A 26,239-nucleotide genomic window follows, 5' to 3' on the forward strand; every position below is an offset into this window, starting at 1 on the left:
GAGGACATTTTTCCATTTTTTGTACAGTTAGAGTGGGAGGGAGAGAGAGGAAGAGAGAGAGAGAGAAACATCGCTGTGAAAGGGACACATCGAGTGGCTGCCACCCGCATGACCAACCAGGGCCGGGGACAAACCAACCGAGGTACGTGCCCGCTGTGCCCTTAGCGGGAACCGAACCCAGGTCACTCCGGACCACAGGCCAACGCTCTAACCAGTGAGCCAAGCCGGCCAGAGCAACTTTCAAGTAGATAGTATCATATTCTTTTTGTAGTAATTAACAAGGTAGCATGCCCTTCACTCAGGTTGGAGCAAAACTTCACTGGATCCCTCCAGTGGCAAACAGTCTAGTAGTTGATCAGGATGGAGAAAACTCCTTGTCCTTTTAGCTCTGGGAACTACATTACCCAGAGGAACCCGCGCTGAGTCGAGGCAATGACACAGGGTGAAAGGGCGGGACTTCCGGCACCCTCCTCCAGGCGTCCATATTTGGTGGTTGGTCTGAGTGTAGTCTGGCAGACGGGGCGCTGTGTCGGTTTTGAGGTAACAAAGCGGAGAAGGCGCGAAAGAGTCGTGGACTCCCGTTGCACAGTCGCGGGTATAAGGCTCCGCGACGCCGCCCAGGAGACCCGCACCGGGGCCGTCCCCTCGCTCGCGGCTCCGCCCGCAGAGGCCGATGGCGGCGGCCGCGCCGAGGCGCCCGGCTGAGGTGAGAGCGCGTCTCCCGGGTGCGGGCGCCCGTCACGTCCTGCAGCCCAGGCCCCGGTGGGTCACATTACTAGTTGGTCAGAAAGAGTAGAGTTCATGATGAGGAGTTTTTGTTGTTTTTGTTTTTTTTCCCTACGTTTCATTAGGCTGCTGGGCATAGACGTACATGTGAAGGAGGGAAGTGATTAAGGTAACCGGGTGGGAGAGCGAACAGCCCTGCAGGTGACCAGGCTCCCATAGGATGAGTGGACACGAGGGTTCTGGAGGCAGCGGCGTCGTGCGATGACGCGACAAGGCTCCTGCTTGTTCGCCACGCGTGGACTCCCCAGAACTGTGGGGTGCTGTGCAGGGCTCAGGGGTGGGGGAGGTTTTCAGATTTGTTGTTGGATAAGATCTGGGACAAATGGGGTCATTTGTTGTTGTTGTTGTTGTTGGATAAGATCTGGGACAAATGAGGTCATTTTTTGTTGTTGTTGTTACTCACCGGAGGTTATATTTTCATTGATTTTTAGAGAGAGTGGAAATGAGGGAAGGGGAGAGCGACATATCCATGTGAGGGACACCCATCAATTGGTTGCCTCCCAAACAAATGGGACTGGGGTCCAGGATTGAATCTGCAACCTGGGGCAGGTGCCCTTGATTGGAAATGAACCCGAGACCCTTTGGTCTGAGGACTGACCGTCTAACCCACTGAGGCAAACCTGCCAGAGCCAGCCAGATGTAGTCATTTTTGACTGTCACTGTGCCTGGCATGGAGACCGTCAAGACTGGAGTTTTAAGGAAGGTTGAGTGGAGAGAGGACGTTGTGGCTGCTGAGGGGCCAACACGGAAGTAGAAGAGGGTCATGGGCAACTCAAACTCACATGAACTCCTGGGAGCAAATATTGAAGCAAGGGCCAGATGTACAGAGGAGCCTTTCAAAACAGCATCTCCCCAGATGCCTAGCTGTGGGAATGCCACCTCTGACTGTAAGTGTGAGGGATACAATGTACGGGGTGATGTGCATTGTGAGAGGAAGTGTGGGTTATGGTTGCAGGGCCCTCGTGTTTCGAACTGAAGGGTGAAGGATGAGCCTAAGCTTGGCTGTGTCTTGTCAAAATCTAGAGACCCGGGGGGAATTAATGACAGGATGGATGAGGCCCTACAAGTCAAGACCAGAATTGGATTGCATCTCTGTGCCTTCCTCCCTGGTGTTGCTGAGGGCTGAACATCATGAGTAAAGGAACCGTGAGGATAGGATGGGCATCAGTGGCACCTAGGTATGGAATTCCTCTGAGGTGGGAGCTTTGGAGGAGGATGAGTATGGGATAGGTGTGTGGGGAGATGGATCGTGGGTTTTCAGAGACAGAATGTTCATGGTTATTTCTGTTCCTATTATAATAGGCCACTGTGACCCTTGAGGACGTTGCCCTGTACTTCTCCCGGGAGGAATGGAGGCTGGTTGATGAGGCTCAGAGACACCTGTACCACGATGTGATGCTGGAGAACTTTGCACTTATATCCTCTCTGGGTAAGACTCACAGCCTCAACACTGACTTGGATTAGACTCTACTTTCTGCACCCGGACTTCTCTCTTAGTCCTCAGATTTGGACCACAGGCACTGCTTGCTTCCCCAGTTTTCTGGGTAGTTGCTGTAGTGCTAGGTCTGATTTGTTTGCACTGCCCTCTTCTCTCCCCTGCAGTCCCAGTACTGAACCCTTTTAGGAAAGGATCCAAGGTCAATAGTATTACATTGAGCTTAATGGATTCACCGTGCTTACCTTCTTAGTGTCTGGGATAATGTGTCCAGATCCCAAACCATATCCCAGGGTTTGATCCTTTCTTTTAGCTGTCATTTTCTCCTGCCTACCTGTGCCAGGAGTTGCCGGTGTTGTCACACTTATTACTTATCTGAAGCATGGGCTTTTCTCTAACATTCTCCTGTAGTGTGTAGTATAGATCTGTTTTCTTTTTTTATGCCCCTTGTGTTTTCGAGATAGAGAGTGTTGATTTATATATATATATATATATATATATATATATATATACACACACACACACATATATGTATATATGTAGTGAAATAATTTCTACAGTGAAGTTAATTAAATAGCCATCACCATATAAAGTTACTTTATTTTTTTTTATGCTAGGAATGCTTATGATCTATTCTCAATACATTTCAAGGATAACGTTATTATCTATAGTCATCATGCTCTTTAATTATATGCCCAGAATTCACTTCTTTTTTTTTTTTGGTATGTGCCCCTAGCAGGAACCTATCCCGGTACTCTATGGTCTGCAGGCCAACCGCTGAGCCAAACCGGCCGGGGCCTAGAATTCACTTTTGACCAACAAATTCCCATTTCCCCTATGTCTCAGATCCTGGCATTCTACTCTTTTTCTATAATTCTGACTATTTTTTTTTAACACTTCAACCATAGTGTGCAAGGGCTCTATTATATCGCCACCTGCACCAGCACTTACGGGCACTTATGGGTTTTTTTTTTTTTAATTGTAGCCATCTTATTAGATGAGAAGTGGTATCATTGTAGGTTTTTTTTTTATCCTCACCCGAGGACATTTTTGCATTTATCTTGACATAGAGCAGGAGGGAGAGAGAGCAAAACATCAATGTGAGAGAGACACATCAAGTGGTTGCCACCATGACCCCAACCGGTGCTGAGGACAAACTACAACTGAGGTATATGCCCTTAGCGGGAACCAAACCCAGGCTTCTCTGGTCCTCAGGCCAACCTTCTAACCCCTAAGCCAAACCAGCCAGGGCTCACTGTAGTTTTTATTTGCATTTTTTAATAATGAGGGAGAACATGTGTGTGTGTGTGTGTGTGTGTTTTGTGAATGTTATTTTGTTTTTGTTTTTGTGCCGAAACCAATACATAGAACGTTTTTTATGTATGTTTAGCCATGTTTAGGTCATTGATAAACCCATTTTTGTAATGGGATTATTCTTTTGCTATTGTGTTGTTGAACACCCAACCTATATTTTTTAAAAAATTGTATTTTCTTTATTGCTTTTAGAGAGAGAGGAAGGGAGAGGAGTTCTTTTGGTATATTTTTTAGAATTTTGTTGATGTGAAATCATGTAATCTGCAACACAGGCAGTTTTCTTTCTTTTTGATTTGGATATCTTTCATCTTTCCTTCCTGTCTTATTTTTTGGGCTAGAACTTCTAGTACTATTTTGAAAAACCATGGTGAGGGTGTGCATCCTTCACATATTCCTGATCTTAGAGAAAAAGCTTTTACATTTTCACTGTTGAATGCTGATAGCTGTGGACTTATCATATATATATTGAAGTATATACCTTCTACACCCAATTTTTTGTGAATTTTTATCATGAAAATATTTTGAATTTTGTTAAATGCTTTTTCTCTATGTAGTGGTATAGCATAAAATTTTTCCCCTTTATTTGGTTAATGTAGCACATTTATTGATTTGTTTATGATGAACCATCATTGTATTTGAGGGATAAATTCCATGTCATCACAGTTTATGATTCTTTTCTCATGATGTTGAACTTTTTAGTAGTAATTTGTTTAGGCTTTTTGTTGTCGTTTTATATCTATGTTCATCAGTGAAGTTGCATTATAATAACTTTTTGTAGTGTCCTTATCTGGCTTTGGTGTCAGGTTAATGCTGATCTCTTAAAATGAGTTTGGAAACATTCCTTTTTCTTCAAATATTTGGAAGTGTTTAAGAAGGATTCCCATTAATCATTCTTACAGTGTTAATAGAATTCACCAGTGAATCTATCTAGTTATGGATCTTTTTCTTTGTTGGGAGAATTTTGTATACTGATTTTATTTTCTTACTTGTTATTAGTCTATTCAGATTTTCTGTTTCTTCATGATTAAGTGTTGGTAGGTTGTATGTTTCTGGCAATTTATCTGTGTCTTCCGGGGTATCTGATTTTTTTGCCTGTTTTTTTTTTTTTTTTTTTTTATCCTCACCCGAGGACATTTTTTATTCAGGTAGAGTGGGAGGGAGAGAGAGGAAGAGAGAGAGAGAGAGAGAGAGAGAGAAACATCGATGTGAAAGGGACACATGGAGTGGCTGCCACCCGCACGACCGACCAGGGCCGGGGACAAACTGCAACCAAGGTACATGCCCTTAGCGGGAACTGAACCCAGGTCTCTCGGGACCGCAGGCTGATGCTCTAACCACTGAGCCAATCCGGCCAGGGCTTTTTGCCTGTTTTAATGGTAGTTTTCTAGGATCCTTTGTGTTTCTGTGCTATCAGTTGTAATTTCTCTTCTTTTATTTCTGAATTAATTTATTTGAGTCTTTTCTCTGTTCTGAGTTAACCTAGGTAAAGGTTTGTCAATTTTATTTATATATTTAAAAAACTAGCTCTTAGACTTGTTGATATTGTTATTGTTTTTCTAGTGTCCATTTTATTGATTTTTCCTCTAACCTTTGTTATTGTCTTTCCTTTGCTAATGTTTTTTTTTTTTAAATTAACATTTACTGTCCCGGTCAGTTTGGCCCAGAGGTTAGAGTTTCAGCCCACAGACCAAGGAGTTGTGGGTTCAATTCCTGGTCAGGGGCACATTCCTGGATTACAGATTCAATCACTGGCCCTGGTTGGTGTTGTGCTGGAGGCAACCAATTGATGTGTCTCTCTCACATCAATGTTTCCTTCTCTCTCTCTTTCTCCCTTTCTCCTTCCCTTTCACTCTATCTAAAAATCAATGGAAGAACATCTATAGGTGAGGATTAACAAAACAAACAAAAATAACATATATATATATTTTTTTTAACTATTAAAATTTTTTTTCTTGCTCTGGCTGTTTTGGCTCAGCGGTTGGAGCATTGGCCTGCGGTCTGGAGAGACCCAGGTTTGGTTCCCGCTGAGGGTGCGTACCTCGGTTGCATTTTGTCCCAGGCCCTGGTTGGGTCGTGTGGGGGGCGACCACTCGATATGTCCCTTTCACATCGATGTTTCTCTCTCTCCTTCCCTCCCACTCTATCTGAACAAAATATCAAAAAAAAAAAAAAAATGTCCTCGGGTAAGGATAAAAAAAAAAATTTTTTTCTTTATTGATTTTTAGAGAGAGAGGAATGGACAGGGAAAGAGAGCTGGAAACATTGATGAGAGAGAATATGAATTGACTGCCACCTCCATGCCCCCCACTGGGGACTGGGCCCACCACCTGGACATGTACCCTGACCGGAAATTGGTGACCTCTTGGTGCATGGGTCGACGCTCAGCCACAGAGCCACACTGGTCGGGCCAAAAATAATACTTTAAAAAATAAATAAAACCAGCTTTTGAATCCTAAGACCTACCTTGGCTCACCTCTGTCACTGTGACCTTCACTTCCAGTGAGCTGACAGCAGCCCTCTTTGGCTCATTTATTTCCTGTAACATTTCTAGCAAGCTAAAGCAGAGCACCATCTGGGCTCTCTTTCTTTGTTTCACTGTCCCCAGCTTCAGAAAATGTACTCTCAAAATCACCTGGACTCTTACTTTGAAATCTTTCCTGCACCAAGTCAGAACATACACACACTACCAGCTGGCCTTAGGCAGACCTGCTGTAGGCTGGTCCCTGTCCTTTAACATTCTGGTGCACAATGTAGGGCACTGGAGTTGTTTTCTCTTCCGGACACTTTTTCTTATTCATCTTCTCTCATGTCTTATCATTGATGTGGGGGAAGCCTTCCTGTTAGTGTGGAATATTTCCTCTAACCAAAATGCACCTCTTCAACACTGAGATGGAAGGTAATTCTCCACTCTGGACAGGGCATCACCCATTCACACGACTGTCCCTAGGTGACACCTGTGTGATAAGGTCCAGTAAGTCAGGACCTGATCACCCCTGACATCTGAAGGGACCCCTTTTCTTCCCCCCTTATTTGGTCATTGTGGGGTTGAGGTTCTTGTCTGCGTGGGGTAAATTCATCCCCAGGGCATATAGCCAGTGTCCTGGTAAGTCTACCCACAGGGCACATGGTAAACACATCCACGGATCAAAGTTCTTTCTCTTTGTATTTCTTTCTCTGCCGTTGTGGAGGTGATTCCCTGTCTTAGTAGGGTAAATTCATCCCCAGGCATGTGGCTAATGTCCCTGTCATCCATGGACACAAGTCCATCCCCAGGACACAAGGTAAATCCATCCATGAAACAATAGTACTTTCCCTTTGTATTTCTCTGGTGGTGTGGAGTTGAGTTCCCTGAGTGCGGTAAATCCATCCTTGGGGCATCTAACCTTGATCATCGGCACGGGTAAACACATTCAGAGCATGATTCTCTACTCATACTATAACTCCAGATTCTCTCTCTGTAAAGCATTTATTACATCAATTTTAACAATTTCCTTCTTGTCATGCCTCGTCTCATCTTCTGTCACCAGGTTTCTTTCTTACATGTTTGAACATTCTTTGAGATATTACATGTCTAATTCCTTCAATTAGGCCAAGACTTTCTTTGTTTCCACAGCTCAGTCATGGTTTTTTAAAAATTTTATTTATTTAAAAAATGTTTAATTGACAGTTTAGAGAGACAGGCAGGGAGAGAGAGATAGAAACATCAATGTGAGAGAAAAACATCAACTGGCTGCCTCTTGCATGCCTCCTAGTGAAGATTGAGCCCACAACCCAAGCATATGCCCTGACAGGGAATCAAATTAGTGACCTCTTGGTGCATGCCACGCTGAACCACTGAGCCACACAAGCCAGGCTCAATCAGGGCCTTTTAAACTTTCATTTACAGTCTTAATAAGTCTTTCTACTGGGTAATTAGATTCGAAGCAGAAAATTATAAGTCTTTGAAACATCCTAAATCCTCCTTCTGGAAGCCTAGGAGCTACTGCAGTCCTAGGAACATTAAGGGAATTAATGCCACCCCAAAACCCTATAAAGGTTGTGGGAATAACAGAAGTGACTGTCCCCCACTCAATGTAAAAGAAGAAAAAAAAAATGTCCTTTTTAATACTCAGGGGGCAGCAGCCCGAGCCTAATGTCTCTTCTCACCTCTTCTCAAGTCTCTTAAAAGGTGTCAAGGTGAAATGAAATAACCTTGTCTTCTCTACAACTATAAGAATACCATTTAGCCCTGGCCGGTTTTGCTCAGCGGTTAGAGCGTCAGCCTGCGGTCCAGAGAGACCCAGGTTTGGTTCCTGCTAAAGGCACATACCTCAGTTGCAGTTTGTCCTCGGCCCTGGTTGGGTCGTGTGGGTGGCAACCACTCGATGTGACCCTTTCATGTCGATGTTTCTCTCTCTCCCCCTCCCATTCTATCTGAACAAAAAATAGAAAAATGTCCTTGGGTGAGGACCAAAAAAAATAAAATAAAATAAATATAAGAGTACCATTTATGTGTATAGTAAAAATAAGAACTGTCTCAATTTTTTTTTTTCAGAATCATGTTCCAGAAAAATATTTGATATTCAAGCTAGTCTGTTTAGTTAATGTCTTCTAAAGTTATTAACATAAAATATAAGTTTATTGTCTGGCATTGTGGCTCAGTGGTAAAGCATTGACCCATGCACCAAGAGGTTACCAGTTGAAGTCCCAGTCATGGCACATGCCCAGATTATGGGCCAAATCTCCAGTGGGGGACATGCAGGAGGCAGCCAATTGATGTTCTCGCTCATTGATGTTTCTGTCTTTCTCTCCCTCTCCCTTCCTCTCTCTCTAAAACCAATACAAAAGAAATATTAAAAACAATATATGTAAGTGTATTTTGCCTGGATTTACAGGAATAAGTTTATATTTTTATCTCTTTTACAGAATTTGTCAAGAAAATGTTATTAGTAATGATTGACTTTAAAATCTCAGAGTTTGTTTTTAAATCCTCACCAAGGATATTTTTCTATGATTCTTCAGATAAGAGAGAGAGAAACATGATCGTGAAAGGGATACATCGACTAGTTACCTCCAGCACAACCCCGACCAGGGTCAGGGATGAACTGCAACTGAGGTACATGCCCTTTACTGAAATCAAATCCGCAAGTCATTGGTCTGCAGGCTGATGCTCTAACCACTGGGCAAACTGGCCAAGGCTAAAATCTTACAATTTTTTTTTTTTTCATTCTCACCCAAGGACATTTTTTTCCATTTTTTGTTCAGCTAGAGTGGGAGGGAGAAAGACGAAGAGAGAGAGAGAGAGAGAGAGAGAGAGAGAGAGAGAAAGAAACGTTGACGTGAAAGGGACACATTGGGTGGCTGCCACCCGCAGGACCAAACTGGGCCGGGGACAAACTGCAGCCGAGGTACACGCCCTCAGTGGGAACCGAACCCGGGTCTCTCTGAACCACAGGCTGACGCTCTAACTGCTGAGCCAAACTGGCCAGGGCAAATCGCAGAATTTTTAAGAAATAATAAATAAATGTAACTAGAATGGATTTTTTATAATGCTTTTCACTAATAATTTTATATATATATATATATGTATATATCTATATATATATATATATAGATATATACCTAAAAATAGTTTTCCAAAGTCTTTGGTGACTTGGAATGGAGTTTTACTGGGTTAAATGGTGAAAATTATTAAATATTTATTTATTATAACAGAATACTAAATTATTATTTGATCTGAATTTACCTACTTTAAAAAAAATTTTTTTTTCTTTATTGATTTTAGAGAGGAAGGGAGATGGAGAGAGAGCTAGAAACATCAATGAGAGAGAACATCGATTGCCTGCCTCCTGCATGCCCCGCAATGGGGATTGGGCCTACAGCCTGGGCATGTGCCCTGACCAGGACTCAAACTGGTGACCTCTTGGTGCATGGGTCGACGCTAAACCACTGAGCCACACTGGTCAGGCTGAATTTACCTACTTTTGAATTTTATTACCTAGAAGATAGAAAACAAGTTTAGAGCAGTTAATAAATATTTTATTCTTTTATTTTTTATTAGAAGTATGTTTCTTGAAAGTATGAGTTGTATTTACCAATGGAGAAGCCTATATTTCTAGAACTTATGAACGATATTTGTTAATCTAAAGAATGCTAATTGCACCCTGGCCGCTTTGGCTCAGCGGTTAGAGCGTCAGCCCGTGGATCAAAGAGGCCCAGGTTTGGTTCCCTCTAAGGGCATGTACCTCCGTTGCAATTTGTCCCAGGCCCTGGTAGGGGTCGTGTGGGTGGCAACTACTCGATGTCTCTCTCTCACATCGATGTTTCTCTCTCTGTCTTCCTCCCTCTCTCCCTCCCACTCTAGCTGAAGATAATGCAAAAAATGTCCTCGGGGGCCCTGGTCGGTTTGGCTCAGCAGTTGGAGCAGTGGCCTGCGGTCCAGAGAGACCCAGGTTCGGTTCCCACTGGGGGCACGTACCTCAGTTGCAGTTTGTCCTCGGCCCTAGTTGGGTCTTGCGGGTGGCGGCCACTCGATGTGTCCCTTTCACGTCGATGTTTCTCTCTCTTTCTCTTCCTCTCTCCCTCCCACTCTATCTGAACAGAAAATGAAAAGGTGTCCTCAGGTGAGGATAAAAATAATTATAATAATTATAATAAAAATAAAGAATGCTAATTACTTACTTTGTTGTGTAAAAGTTAATATTTCTAAGAGTTAAGAATTCTAATTAGGTTGAAAGGAAATTATATGGTTTTGGTAATAGGAGGTATACTATACAAAAATAGGGAAAAGTAGCTTGTTCTAAAGTTGGTTATTTCTAAATGAATTTAAAAAGGCAAACTAAAAGGGTCTAGGAAAGTTATCTATGGTTTATAAAGAAAAATCTTGAAGGAAAATTACATGGTTAAGCTAAATAATACATTTAAATAAGTAAATCTAAATATTAAAAGAAAGCTAATACAGAACTGGCTTAGTTCTTTTTTCAGTCTGTTACAGAGGGGGGAAAAATGTTTTTTCTGTATCTTCTTAAAAAGCAAAGATTCTATGTATTAGTAAACTAGATATGTTGCCCTGACCAGTTTGGCTCAGCAGATAGAGCATTGGCCCTTGAACTGAAGGGTCTCAGGTTTGATTCCCGGTCAAGGGCTTGTACCTGGGTTGCAGGCTCAATCCTTAGACTCCATCCTGTGTCTCTCTCACATCGATGTTTCTCTCTCTCTCTTGCTCTTTCCCCCTTCCTCTCTTCCACTGTATCTAAAAATCAATGGAAAAATATCCTCGGGTGAAGATTAATAAAAAGATAAAATAAAATAAGCCCTGGCCGGTTTTGCTCAGCAGTTAGAGCGTTGGCTGGCGGACCAAAGAGTTGCGGGTTCGATTCTGGTCAAGGGCATACACCTTGGTTGTCATTCAATCCCTGGCCTTGGTTGGGGTCATGAGGGAGGCAACCAGTCAATGTGTCTTTTACACATAGATGTTTCTCTCACTCTCTGTCCCTCCCTCCCTCCCTTCTTCTCACTCTATCTGAAAATCAATGGAAAAATATCCTCTGGTGAGAATTTAAAAATATATATTAAAATAAAAATAAATTATTTAAATTAAAAAATGAATTTTTGCCACTCTTTATTAGTGTTTCATACTTTTTATTGCCACCTTAGGTAAGTAATGGTCTTATATTATTTCTTAACTCTGACCTATTAGAAATTACAAGTTTCTAAAAATAAAATTTCAGATCATACCTTTAAACTCGACAAAAGTTTATAGAACTCTTAAAAAAAACAAAACTGAATTACCCTGACCGGTGTGGCTTAGCAGTTAGAGTGTCGGCTTTCAGACCCAAGGGTCTCAGGTTCAATTCTTGGTCAAGAGTATATACCTGTGTTGCAGAATCAATCCCCTGCTCCAGGGCTGTGTGGGAGGCAGCCAATTAATGTGGACATATTGCTGTTTCGAGGGAGAGAGAGAGAAAGATAGAGAGCACATGTGCACAAGCTTGTTTGAGGTTCTAGCAGGGGAGTGCAGCTATTCCTATACCACCTAACCAGCCACATCAGCCGAATGACCCTGGCAATCAATGGGGTGACAGATGTTGCAGCCGAATCACCCTCACGTCTGTCTCTCTGTCTCTCTATCTCTCTCCCTTCTTCTCTTTCACTCTATCTAAAAAAAAAAAATCAGTGGAAAATATATTCTGGTAAGGATTAACAACAACAACAAAGAATAATAATAACTGAATTAATGCTCCTTGTGTGTCCCACATCCTGGTACTGAAGGCCTCATAAAAAGTCATCAGCTGTGTTAACTAGGTAAAACAGGGTCAAAATGGATGGCACCAAAAGCATTCCTCAATATTCCCCTACTGGGTGTCTTATTAACAGTTGGTCCACCTTTAAGGATGGTAATCAAAAGAAAAAAGCACCCCATTTTATTTTGCAATGTTACCTGGCCTCAACACAAACTCAGTGATAAGGAATTCTGGCCTATAACTAGATCTGAATTGTAACACCGTGTCTCCATTTAGATTTCTTTACAAAACTCAAGACAAATAGAGTGACATACTTTATATTCAGATGTTTGTGGCCCTTTACCAAGATAAGGACGTAAGGAAAGCTTGCAGAATGTGCCTTGCCACAATGTCAAATGAATTAGAGGACGCCTTCCTCACAGCCCCAGCAAGATGCCAGCCTCTGTCTCGAGGATCAAAACCCATGTGGAGGATGGAACCTTGCTTCCCTGCTTACTCCCCTGCCACCTTTCCGGGAGCAGCTGCCATTGTTTAATTTCTCCTCCAGACAGAACTGCCAGCACCCACTCCTGCTTATAGTTCTGCCACTACCAGGAGTGGAACTTATCACCCAAACCCTAACATGTTACCTCTGAGGAAAATGGCAAACCGGGAGCCTGGTAAGGGAATTATTCAAGTACATGTTCCCTTTTCTATGTCTGACCTGGCCTTTTGCAAAGAAAAACTAGGTCAGTTTTCTAAAGACTATAGTAAAGTTACAGAGAAGCTTAATCACTTAACACTGACTTATGACTTAACCTGACGTTGTCTACAGGTTGTTCTCTCCCACTGCTGTGCTATAGATGAAAAGCAGAGTGTAATAGGAGCTGCAAGAGCTTATGGTGATGAGCTGGTTGTCATACTCAATATCACATGTACCTACCAGCAGGAGATACAGTCCTAGATCAGGACCCTAACTGGGACACATGAAGGACGAGAGGGAAGGGACCACTGGACCCACATGGTTACTTGTCTCATGGAAGGGATGAAAAAATGTACTATTAAGCCTGTTAATTATGACACATTTTTAAAAAGTTACTCATGGAAAGGATGAAAACCTCATCCTTTTAGGGGGGCAATTAGAAGAAGCTTTACAAAAGTCAACCCTGAATGTGCTGAAGGCCGAGCACTTCTGGGGATACATTTTATCCAGCAGGCAGCCCCAGGCATCAGAAGAAAGTTAGAAAAACTAGCCTTGGGACCCCAGATCCCCACTGAGCAACTGGTAGAAATAGCTTTCAGTGTTTGTAACAACTGAGGGCAGAGGAAGAGGATAAAGCCCCCCGATGAAAACAAAAGGCTCACATATTAGCCACAGCTTGAAGCTTTGCGCCACCATGGAGTCACCCAGTCCCCAGACTACGGCAGACATCAAAGGGGCAATGTTCCTGCAGATAAGGAGACATGAAGTAGGACTGCCCACAGCAGAGCAGTCAACTACCCCAGGCCCATGTCCCCTCTATAATAGGGAATGCCATTGGAGAAGTGAGTGTCTAGGCTCAGAGGGAACTTGGTGCCTTCAAATCAATGGTGGTCAAAACACCCTAGAATTGATGGTGCCTGAGGCTTCTTACCACCTCCACCAACTAACCATCCATGAGGGAGGCCTCAGGTGACCCTTGATGTGGCAGGTAAGCCCATTACATTTTTATTGGACATGGGGCTGCTTACTCTGCTCTGACTCATGCACCAGGGCCTCTTCCAAAACCTGGATTTGATCACTGGATTGACTAGGCATCCTCAACACTACCATTTCACTCGACCCCTTCCTTGGCTACAGCCTCGGAAATCTCACTTTTGGTTATGCCTTTCTTGTAGTTCCAGGCTTCCCCACTTCCTTACTAGGAGGGGACATCTTGTCTATTCTAAGAACTACCATAACCCTCAAAATCACCCCCTCCTTCTTCCCTTGATGCCAGTTCAACAGCGGGGCACTCCCTGGGAAGGAATGGCAAATTGATTTCACTTAAATATCTCTCTCTTTTTTTTTAAAATTAATTAATTAATTTATTTATTTAAAATATCTCTTAAAGCTAGTATTTATAGACACTTGTACCAGACAGATTGAAGCCTTTCCTACCAAAAGAAAAGCAAGTAAGGTGGCCAAGTACTTAAAGAAGACATTTTACCTTGATTTAGACTACCAAGAAGCTGACAGAGTCAATATAGACCCTCTTTTATAACCAAAATTACCAACAGCTAGTTCAAACTTTAAAAATCTACAACTTGTCATGGAAACCTCAATCCTCGGGTAATATAGAAAAGAGCTAATCAGCCCTGGCCGGTTTGGCTCAGCGGATAGAGCATTGACCTGCAGTCGAGAGAGACCTGCTGTTCCTGCTAAGGGCACATACCTGGGTTGCAGTTTGTCCCCGGCCCTGGTTGGTTGTGCGGGTGGCAGCCACTTGATGTGTCCCTTTCATGTCGATGTTTCTCTCTTCCTCTCTCTCCCTCCCACTCTATCTGAACAAAAAAAAAAAGGAAAAATGTCCTCGGGTGAGGATTAAAAAATAAATAAATAAATAAATAAGAAAAAGAAAACAAGTGAGTCCCTTTGAATTCAACGATGCAGCCCTGGCCGGTTTTGCTCAGCGGTTAGAGCGTCGACCTTCGGTCCAGAGAGACCTGGGTTCAGTTCCTGCTAAGGGCATGTACATCGGTTGCAGTTTGTCCCTGGCCCTGGTTGGATCCTGCGGTTGGCAACCACTTGACGTGTCCCTTTCACATCAGTGTTTCTCTCTCCCTCCCACTCTATCTGAACAAAATACGGAAAAATGTCCTCGGGTAAGGATAAAAAATAAAATAAAATAAAAATAAATGAATTCAACAATGCAGGCCTTTTCTGAGATCTGACCTGCTAACTGATAAGGCAGTCTTCCAGCTATTACATAACACCATTAATCTAGACACATACAAAAGGCATTACAGTATTACGGAGACAAAATTTTACCTTTTCCCCAGTAAAGACTACCAACACAAGTATAAACTGTGGACAAGGTCATTTTTTTTCCTGGTGATCCTCACCTGAGGATATTTTTTTCCTTCAATTTTTAGAGAGAGTGGAAGGGAGGGAGGGGGAGAAAGAGAGAGACACATCAATTGGTTGCCTCCTGTGCAAGCTCCAACCTGGGCCAGCGATTGAACCTGCAACCTAGGCACATGCCCTTGACTGGGAATCGAACCAGCAACCCTTCAGTCCATGGGCTGATGTACTAACTACAGACTCACACTGGCCAGGGTGGGAGATGGTCTACTTGAAAACCTGGGGGGACCCTGGCCATTTTGGCTCAGCGGTTAGAGCATCGGCCTGCGGTCCAGAGAGACCTGGGTTCATTTCCCTCTAATGGCGCATACCTCGGTTGCAGTTTGTCCCCGGCCCTGGTTGGGTCGTGCGAGTGGCAACCATTTGATGTGTCCCTTTCACGTCGATGTTTCTCTCTCTCTCTCTCCCTCCCACTCTAGCTGAACAAAATATTGAAAAATATCCTCAGGTGAGGATAAAAAAAAAAACAAAACCTGGGGGCGCCAACTGGCTGGTGTGGCTCGGTGGTTGAGCATCGACCCATGCACCAAGAAGTTACCGGTTCGATTCCCGGTCAGGGCACATGCCCAGGTTGTGGGCCTGATTCTCAGTGGGGGCGTGCAGGAGGCAGCCAGTCGATGTTCTCTCTCATTGATGTTTCTCTTTCCCTCTCCCTTCCTCTCTCTCTAAAAAAAAAATCAATAAAGTAAAAAACAAAACAAAAACCCCAAAAACCTGCAGCGACAACTGTCCTGAGTTGCAACTACAACCCAGATGGAAAGGCCTGCATCAGGTCCTATGAGCACTCCCAACTGCAGTGAAGCTCATGGTGATAGCCGGTTGGGTTCATTTATCTTGAATTAAACCTGTTTTTTTGTGAGTCCCCACAGAAATTACAACTTGAGACCTACTCTTGTAAACCCATCAAGGACCTTAAGCTCCTCTTCAAAAAACAAAAACCTGCCCTGGCTGATTTGGCTCAGCAGTTAGAGCATCAGCCTGCAGTCCAGAGAGACCTGGGTTCGGTTTCCGCGAAGGGCACGTACCTCGGTTGCAGTTTATCCCTGGCCCTGGTTGGGTTGTGCAGTTGGCAACCAGTCAATGTGTCCCTTTCATGTTGGTGTTTCTCTCTCTCTCCCTCCTGCTCTCTGAACAAAATATGGAAAAATGTCCTCGGGTGAGGACAAAAAGAAAAACCTGTTACAGATAAGTAATAACTAGTTTTAATATAATTGTCTTTCTCATATTTCTGACACTCTACTAGCCTCTCAATACACTCAGCCTTCTCCCCCAGAAAAGGAGTTTTTCTGTCCCTGTTGGATTGAACAGAATAAGTCCCAGGCCCTCCACTCCACAACACTTCTTGCCATATTCGTTGCCTTTAGCATATAGCAATTCCATGTCAAGATGATGACTCTGGGGGATTTTAGCCCATCTCTACTTTAGGATAATCAGCCAACAGCCTCTCTCTTCCAGTCTTAGATCCCATTCCCTTGCTTCCCTTAAATCACACGGGGAAAGACTTCCATACTCTACGCAGGCAGGTGTATGGCCATTTTCAGCAGAAAGCAGTTACTGAAAATAGGCTGTCATTTCTCATCAATCAACCAAAAAAAGATTTTAGGGCTAGACATCTCTAAGGGGGAATGTGGTAGGGTAGTAAGAAGCTAGGAAAAGTCCTGGGGAAGGAGTAGGGAAACTGAAAAAAGAAAATTAAACAAGGCCAAACAATTTGAACCCGCTGGGAAATTGCAGCGACTTTATCTTCCCCAACGTAGGACACTTGAAATCAAATGGTTTATACCTCCCCTTCCTAACCAGAGAATACATAGCTTAAATCACCATTGTCTTTGAAATAGAGAACAAAGATCCAATTAATGACATTTGTGCCAGCCAAAACCAAGGACTGATGAAGTCAGGGAACAAATAACAAAAACCCCATTAAAGCCAGACAGACCCAAGATAAAAGTAAAACAGTAAAGCAGAACAAAGAATAATCCAAAACTCCCCTGTACACTCATTTGGATACATCAGCGTATTCAAAAGACCTGGAAAGCTGAAAGGTACTCTGCTGAAACCACAACCTAAGATTCTTGCCTGCATGGGTGGGGGGGGGGGGTGGTGTGAAAAACCCTTCAGGCCTGGCTGGTGTGGCTCAGCGGCTGAACATCACCAAGAGGTTGCTGGTTTGATTCCGGGTCAGGGCCCAGGCCCAGGTTGTGGGCCAAATCACCAGTGGAGGGCATGCAGGAGACTGCCAATTGATATTCTCTCTCAGAAGTTTCTATCTCTCCCTCTCCCTTCCTCTCTCTCTAAAATCAATAAAGAAAAAAATAACCCTCAGGACAAAGACTCAGTGAGGGCTTCTCCTAGAGCACACCGATTCCTCCTCCTGGGCATGAGTTTTATATTTTTCCGTAACTCTAAGAGTCCCTATGAGACTTGCATCCAGGGGAGCAGGGGACAGCAGTAGCTCCATGTGGTCTTACCCTGTGATCCTGTCTCCATAGCCCACTTTTCTCTGACTCCCAGTCAGCTGACAGCAGCCCTGCCTTGGCTTACTGCTTTCCTATTATGTTTCTAGGGAGCCAAAGCAGAACACCACCTAGGTTCTCCCCTGTTGCTACTGCTACCATAGTTCTTCCTTTGTTTCACTGTCCCCACTTTTTTTTTTTTTTTTTTATCCTCACCCAAGAACATTTTTGCATTTATCTTCAGAGTGGGAGGGAGAGAGGGAGGAAGAGTGAGAGAAATATCGATATGAGAGAGACACCTTAACTGGTTGCCACCCACATGACCCCAACCTGGGCCGGGGACAAACTGCAACTGAGGTATGTGCCCTTAGTGGAAACCAAACCCGGGACTCTCCAGTCCGTGGGCCGATGCCCTAACCGCTGAGCCAAACTGGCCAGGGCTGTCCCCAGTTTTTTGGGGTTTTTTTCTTTTTCTTTTTTTTTCTTTATTGATTTAAAAAATTTGTTTTTCTTTATTGATTTTTAGAGAGAGAAGAAGGGAAAGGGAGACAGCGATAGAAACATCAATGAGAGAGAACATCGATTGGCCGCCTCCTGCATGCCCCTCACTGGGGATTGAGCCCACAACCTGGGCATTTGCCCTGATGGGGAATCAAACCAGGACCTCTCAGTCCATGGGACAATGCTCAATCCACTGAGCCACACCGGCTGGACTCTCTTTCTTTTCTTTTTCAGTCTTATTATAATGTGTTTTGGTGTGGCCCTCTTTGGATTAAATATGTTTAAGGATTTATGAGCATCTTGAATCTGGATGTCTACTTCTCTCCCCAGAATTTGGAAGTTTTCATCCATTATTTCAACTTTTTTTTTCCAACATATTTTTTATCGGTGACAGTTTTTTCAACATATTTTTTATCGGTGACAGTATTACAGATGTCCCCCATTCTCTGTCTCTTTTCCCTCCTCCACCCAGTTTCCTCCCCACCTTAGGCCTTTACCTCACTATTGTCTGTGTCCATGGTCTATGCATATATGCATATAAATTGTTTGGAAAATCTCTTCCTGTCCACCCCTTCCCTCTGAGATCTGTCAGTCTGTTCCATGCATTCATGCCTCTTGGCCTATTTTGTTAATCAGATTCCACATATAAGTAAGATCATGTGATGATTGTCTTTCTCTGACTGGCTTATTTTGCTTAGCATGATAATCTCCAGTTCCATACATGCTGTCGAAAAGGTTAAGAAATCCTCGCCCTGGCCAGTTTGGCTCAGTGGTTGGAGGTCGGCCCAAGGTGTCTTGGGTTTGATTCCCGTCAAGGGCACGTGCCTCTGATGCAGTTTGATCCCTGGGTCGTTCAGGGGGCGGCCAGTCTGTGTGTCTCTCTCATATCAGTGTTTCTCTCTCTCCCTCCCTCCCTCTTACTCTGTCATGAGGATCAATGGAAAAGTATCCTTGACTGAGGATTAAAAAAGAAAGAAAGAAAAGAGTAAGAACTTCTTTTTTACAGCTGCATAGTATTCCATCGCATAAATGTACCACAGCTTTTTTATCCACTCATCTACTGATGGGCACTTGGGCTGTTTCCAGATCTTAAGACAAAGAGAGAGAAACACCTGTGTGAGAGAGACACATAAATTGGTTGCCTCCCGCATGACCCTGACTGGGGCCAGGTATCAAACCTGCAACCCAGGTAAGTTCCCTTGACCAAAATTGAACCCACAACTCTTTGGTCCTCCAGGCCAATGCTCTAACGCTGAGTCGAACCAGCCAGGGCTTTATTGTTCTGTTAAGTGCCATTATGTCTGTTTCTTTTTTTTTTTTCCATCCTCATCGGAGGATATTTTTACATCTATCCTCAGATAGAGTGGGAGGGAGGAAGAGGGGGGGGAGAGAGAGAGAGAGAGAGAGAGAGAGAGAGAGAGAGAGAGAGAGAGAGAGAGAAACATTGATTGATGTGAGACACATTGACTGGTTGCCACCTGTACTACCCCAGCTGGGGCCAGGTATGAACTACAACTGAGGTACATGCCCTTGGCTGAAATTGAACCTGGGAGTCATTGGTCCGTGGGCTGACGCTCTAACTGCTGAACCAAATCTGTCAGGGCTCAATTTGTTTCTTTTTTATTTTCTGTTTCTCTGCTGAATATCTTATTTTGTTTGTTTATTCTTTGTTTTATTGAATTGTCTGTGTGGGATATATATATATAAAATATAGTCTTTTTCTGACCATTCACAGATCTGCCTTTCTTTGGGGTGATTAATAAGTTATTGTGTTGGTTTAGTTGAGAACTTTTTAGTATTGTGTTGATGTCTGTACATTTCACAGAGCAGAATGTTTTCCACACTTTATAGAAAGGTCTTGGTAGGGTAGATCTTCACCTTTGTGTGGGTGTCACTGTGCTGACTTAGGAGTTGCAGTTCTGAGCACAGTGAGGCCCAAAAGCTTAATGTCTGAAGCTGTGTAACCTGAGGCCAACATTAGTGACATTGCAGGGGTCCTCAATAGCTAAGGCTTTGGTGTTTACACCAATAGAGAAGGTTCTGGTGACTTGCTGATTTTGTTCTTTTATGGACAATGGTTTGGCCAGGTGTTTCCTTTTTGGTGCCAAGTGAAGGGGATTCCCATGGTGATAGTGAAATTGGTGTCTGATTTTTTTTTTATCCTCACCCAAGACATTTTTCCATTTTTTGTTCAGATAGAGCGGGAGAGAGAGAGAGGAAGAGAGAGAGAGAGAAATATCGACATGAAAGGGACACATTGAGTGGCTGCCTCCCACATGACCCCAACCAGGGCCGGGGACAAACCACAACCGAGGTACATGCCCTTAGCAGGAACCGAACCTGGGTCTCTCTGGACTGCAGGCCGACGCTCTTAACCGCTGAGCCAAACCGGCCATGGCTGGTGTCTGATTTTGGACACCTATGGAGCAGGTGTGAATCTGGATTCCAGGGTGTGAATAGACTCAGAACAATACCAATTTTAGTGTCTTAGGTACTGAATAGCCCCCAGTGGCATTGACTTTGCTGTGTAAGATGCAGTCCCACATTGATCGGTGTTGGAGCCTGTGACCAGAGCTCAGGCACATGCAGAGAGACAGTGTCTCTGGAATCTAAGGAGCCAGCTACCCCATGGTTGCCATGGATTTGGTGCCTAAGACATGGGCATTTGTGTGACAGCCAAGGAGTCAGGTTAGGTATTCTGGGCATTCAAGGAACAGTTGTGGCTCTGGGGTCACAGGGGTGAGGAGTCTGGCAGCCCTGGTCCTATAATGAACCAATTTCTTTTACTTGGTGGGGGGCAACTCACATATTCTCTGGCAGGTCTCCCATGGTGAAAGATGCTACTATCTTCTGTGGGGCAGGTAGCTAGGGTCCATGCCTATAGTCATTTGGCCTCAGATATGCAGGTCCTCAGCTATAGTGGAGGTGTTGAAATTTATTCTGGAGTCCTCCACAAAGCAGGACATTGAGGATGCTATGGCATGCTTCTACTCACCCTCACATCAGCAGGGATGGGTATGAAGAAAGCCATTGGCAGAGGAAATGAACTGTGTGCCGCTCTTTGTTGTCATACCCTGTCCCGGCATCCTTCCCTTAGTGGAGTTCCCTCCATTTTATGAACTTAGCCTATTACTGCACAACAGTCAGTCTGCCTACAAATGAATGTTTTTGTTTTGAAAAGCATGTCATGTATTCATGCCTACATGTGACACGTGAATATTTGTTATGGGGTTCTCCCCTTTCTTTAGTCAACATCTACTTCACCAGCATTTCTTTGTGTTCAGGTTGCTGCTGTGGAGGAGATGATGTGGAGGCACCCACTGAACAGAGCATTTCTGTTGGAGTGTCACAGGCAAAGAATCCCAAGGCAGCTGCCTCTTCCCAGAAGACCCACCCCTGTGAGCGTTGTGGGCCGGTCTTGAGGGACATTTTCCACTTGGTTGAGCAGCAGGGAACAGAACACAGCCAGAAATTGCTGAGGTGTGGGGCATGTGCAAAACCATTTTATTTCAATGTAAACTGTGACCAGCACCAGGAGGTACACATGGGAGAGAAACCCTTCAGAAGTAATGTGCACACAGCCTCATTTCTGAAGAGCTGTAGAAGCCTCATGTCAGGGAAGCCATTTACCTGTGGAGAGGCTGAGAAGGACGTCCTGTCCAGCTTGGGATATCAGCAGCAACAGGACACTGATAAAGTGAAGGAGCCAAACAAAGACACCCAGTGGGAACAAAGCAGAAAAGGTCTTTACACTTCGGGAGAATCCAAGAAAGCCTTTAATCCCCAACACATACTTGTTCAGGACCAAGATGTCAATACTGGAAGACAGTGTTTTGTATCCAGTGAATGTGGAAAAACATTCAGGTACAAATCCTCATTTGTTACGCACTGCAGAGTCCACACTGGTAAAAGTTTTCGTCTGTGTGGTGAAAGTGGAAAAATTTTTAATGGAAGCTCAATCCTCAATCAGCATCGAAAAATTCATCCAGGAGCAAGGCAGTACAAGTGTAGCAAATGTGGAAAATCCTTAAGCCACAAACCTATCTTTATTTATCCCCGGGTATGGCACAATGGAGAAAACAGTTACGTGTGCAGTGAATGTACACAATCTTTTAGTCCTAGCTCAGTGTTCATACGTTATCAGAGAGTTCAAACTGGAGAAAAGCCTTATAAGTGTAATGACTGTGCCAAATCTTTTACGTCTGTCGCTGGCCTCAGTTATCATCAGAGCTCTCACACAGGAGAAAGGCCTTATGAATGTAGTAAATGTGGAAAATCTTATAGTACTCGTAGGGCCCTTCATTATCATCATAGACTTCACACTGGAGAAAGGTGTTATGACTGCAGTGAGTGTGGGAAATCCTTTAACTTTAGGTGGAAACTTGTTCGACACCAGAGAAGTCACACAGGAGAAAAGCCTTTTGTGTGCAGTAAATGTGGCAAGTCTTTTACTACTAGCTTCACCCTTCGGTATCATGAGCAAGGCCACCTAGGAAAAAGGCCTTATGAGTGCAGTGAATGTCGGAAATCTTTTACCACTAGCTCTGGTCTTCGTTATCATCACAGTATTCACACAGGAAAAAGACCTTATAAATGCAGTGAATGTGGGAAATCTTTTATCTCTCGATCTACCTTCCAGTCTCATCAGAAAACTCATTCAGGAGAAAAGCCTTATGAGTGCACTGACTGTGGGAAGTCTTTTACCAGGATCTATGGCCTACGTTGTCATCAGAGAGTTCACACTGGAGAAAGGCCTTATGAATGCAGTGAATGTGGGAAATCTTTTACCAGGATTTATGCCCTTCATTGTCATAAGAGAGTTCACACTGGAGAAAGGCCTTATGAGTGCAGTGAATGTGGAAAGTCTTTTCCCACAAGCAGTAGCCTCGCAAAACATCGAAGAGTTCATCCTGTAGAAAGATCTTGTGAGTGCAGTGAAATTGGAAAATCTTTTACCAGTAGTGACATCTTCTGTTATCATCAGAAGGCTCATACAAAAGAAAAGCCTTTCAAATGCAGTCAGTGTGGAAATTCTTTTGCTTCTGGTTCCGCCCTTCGTTATCATCAGAGAATTCACACAGGAGAAAGGCCATATGAATGCAGTGAATGTGGAAAATCTTTTATCTATAGTTCCAAACTTCGTTATCATCAGAGAGTTCACACTGGTGAAAAACCTTATAAGTGCAATGAATGTGGAAAGTCTTTTATCTATAGTTCCAAACTTCGTTATCATCAGCGAGTTCACACTGGTGAAAAACCTTATAAGTGCAGTGAATGTGGGAAATCTTTTATCTATAGTTCCATATTTCGTTATCATCAGAGAGTTCACACTGGTGAAAGGCCTTATGCATGCAGTGAATGTGGGAAATCTTTTATCTCTAATTCCAAACTTCGTTATCATCAGCGAGTTCACACTGGAGAAAGGCCTTAAAATGTGTTGGGAATGAGCAGTTGTTCAGTGTGACAGCACTTGAGGAAACGTTTTGAGGAGGTATTTGTCTGAATTGAAATGTATACATCTGAATATGCACGACGTGGAGCTCCCTCATAAGTTTCATTTATGTGGGAAGTGTGTGTAAGTATGTTGCACGTTCTGACTTGCTCAAGGCTCCTTCTAAGTTTATGGTGCTGCTAGATTCAGAGGCTATATTCCTTTCACCTTCACCACCTTGCAGGTCCACAGAATTTGCAACAGTTCCATCCCTAGTGTGCTCAGGGAAGCTGACCTCTGGTCTCATGTGTATTGTATCAAAATAGAATGACCATAGCCCTTAGTGAGTCAGTATTCCTATTATGACTAATTTGGACATGGACCTGAGTCCATGTGTTGGCTTAGAAAATATCTTGAATTGCAGCTTGCAGTAAAATGACTACGTGGTCCAAGGACATGTTCATCTAACATGATACTTGTGATGAGATATTCCAGCTTCCAGTACATGAACTTGGGAATTGCCTGCTGCTCATGGCTTTGGCTTGTACAATAATTGAGGCATTACTCTTTTAATTTGTTTTAATCATGGTTGTTCTTTTACTGTATGGAGTAGTGTATAACTCCATTCAGGTTCTGTGAGCATGAAGAGATGAACAATTTTTTAGGGGTCTCAAACTTTCTTTGCTTGTGGAGGGACTGTATGATGGCAGAAAATACCTGTCCAGTTTTGACCAAATTTGCATAGCTGTCCAAAGCCTCCTAGGAAGGACTGAAAGACTTTCTTGTCCTCAGTTGGATGCTATGTGTTTGAGGAGTCTTAAATAGGACCCCGAGTAGAAGGCAGGTGTGACATCCTTGTGTACTTATGAGAGTAGCATGATGTTTCCTTCAACCAAAGGAGATATCGCAGATTATACCAGCACTGTCAAGGAGATATCTTTCTTAGGTCTACAAAGTGTCATGTGCCCTGATGGCCACAATTCACTGGGCTAGGGTCAGTTTGAAAGATTGGGTCCAGGGAAAACCATAGTTACAGAAATACTGGCCTACTAGGGATTGGAGGAGACAGCAGCCAATTAGATGGATTGTGTCTCTTCTAAATGTGCCTCCAGAAACACGTCTGCGACATTGACTGCTGATCAGTGTACACATATCTGAGGACCCCCAGGCATGTTTATCTTGTGTAGGTGAGGTTATTGTCAGATAAAATAAAAATAATCAAAAGGTTTTGTGGGTTCCCATAGCGGCTCAGTAATGTCCACCTCAAAGACATTGTTGCACAATAGAAAAGAAGAAAAGGGGACCTGTGGTCTAGCATGTGGCTCTTGACGTAGGCAACATTCCTGTTTACTCAGGTGGAAATGTTTATTTCTTAACATACAGGGTGTCCCCCAAAAACTGTATACAAAGTGTCTGTAGATTATATTACATTTTGAAAATGAAATGTATTTTAATAAACACTGGCTTTATAATTACACTTTTTGTGTGTATACATTTGTTTAGGACACCCTATGTTTTATGTAATTTGGGACTACTGACCCATAGAGAGTATGAGGAGAGAGATGGTGAAGTGAATATAGTGTGATCAAACCTATTTTCCAGAAAGATTGAGATATAGACATTTTTTTAAAATCTTGAGGCATTTTGCCCTGGCCAGTTTGGCTCAGCGGTTAGAGCATCGGCCTGCAGTCCAGAGAGACCCAGGTTCGGTTCCTGCTAAGAGCACATACCTCGGTTGCAGTTTTTCCCCGGCTCTGGTTGGGTCGTGCAGGAGGCATCCACTTGATGTGTCCCTTTCACATCAATATCTCTCTCTCTCTTCCTCTCGCTCCCTCCCACTCTATCTGAACAAAAAAATGGAAAAATGTCCTCGGGTGAGGATGAATGAATGAATGAATGAATGAATGAATAAATAAATAAATAAATAAATAAATAAATAAATAAATAAATCTTGAGGCATTTTTTTTTCCAATCTTCCCTCGAGTGTATATTTAGAGAAAGGATGGGAGCGAGAGAGAGAAAGAAACATCAATGTGAGAGAAATATTGATCAGTTTCTTCCTGTACATGCTGTAACTGGGGATAAAATCCAAAACTTAGGTATGTGTACTGACTGGAAATGGAACCCCTAACCTTTTGGTGTACAAGACAACACAATTAACTGAGCCACTTCTGTCAGGGAGATCTTTAGCCATTTTTTCAAACTTCACTACTAATTTACCTGTACTACCTTCATATATTTAATGTGTACCTTTTGTTAACTTTTGATATAGGAATGAACCTAAGAAACCATCATCGTAGTCCTGGTAATGACGACATCTCTCATTCGTTGCTGGCCACCTTCCACTGAGGCCAGCCTGACCTCGCTAGGGCAGAAGAGGTTGTGGAGTCAATATAGAGTTACCAGCTTATTTTCTGAAAGGAGTGGGAGATCTAGGTTTTTATTTTGAATAGTTTATAAAGCTTTATTTAGTAAGGTATGATTGACATGCAAGAAAACATTGAAGTTTATAGTTTGATAAGTATTTCTATGTAAGAATCTGTGAACACATCACAACTATATAATGAACATCTGTCACTTGCGTATTTACCTTGTGTCCTTTTTAAAAATATCACTCCATACCTTTCCTGGTCCTCACAGTAACTATTGGTTTACTCTGTTTACAAATTAGATTTTATTTTTTAGACTTTTATATGATAGAAATTAAAATGTGTTTATTATTTCTTTCCCCCTCCATTTCCTCACGCGTAGTTTTTTGAGTCATCAATGATGCCTACATAAGTACTTCATTCTCTTATTTCTGAGTAGTATTTTGTTCTCTGGATATACACCAGTATGCTTTCAACTGTTTGGGCAGTTGGGTATTTTTTAGTTCTGGAGCGATTGCAAATAATGCTGCTCTGAACATTTCATTACAATTCTTTATATGGAGCCCTGGCTGATTTGGCTCAGCAGTTAGAGTGTTGGCCCATGGACCAATGAGTTGCAGGTTTGATTCCAGTCAGGGGCACATAC

At 43.1% G+C, this 26,239-nt stretch overlaps 1 protein-coding gene across 1 annotated transcript; it reads left to right on the forward strand.

Moving 5' to 3' along the window:
* The first annotated feature begins 673 nt into the window (after positions 1–673).
* LOC118638779 (zinc finger protein 418-like) lies at positions 674–24,832 on the forward strand. Its single transcript, XM_036274904.1, has 3 exons — positions 674–706; positions 2,089–2,215; positions 21,078–24,832. The coding sequence occupies exons 1-3, from the start codon at positions 674–676 to the stop codon at positions 23,222–23,224; spliced, it is 2,307 nt and encodes a 768-aa protein (XP_036130797.1). The 3' UTR covers positions 23,225–24,832.
* Positions 24,833–26,239: the final 1,407 nt, after the last annotated feature.

The sequence above is a fragment of the Molossus molossus genome, unplaced genomic scaffold (assembly GCF_014108415.1).
Source record: "Molossus molossus isolate mMolMol1 unplaced genomic scaffold, mMolMol1.p scaffold_m16_p_21, whole genome shotgun sequence".
Classification (NCBI taxonomy): domain Eukaryota; kingdom Metazoa; phylum Chordata; class Mammalia; order Chiroptera; family Molossidae; genus Molossus; species Molossus molossus.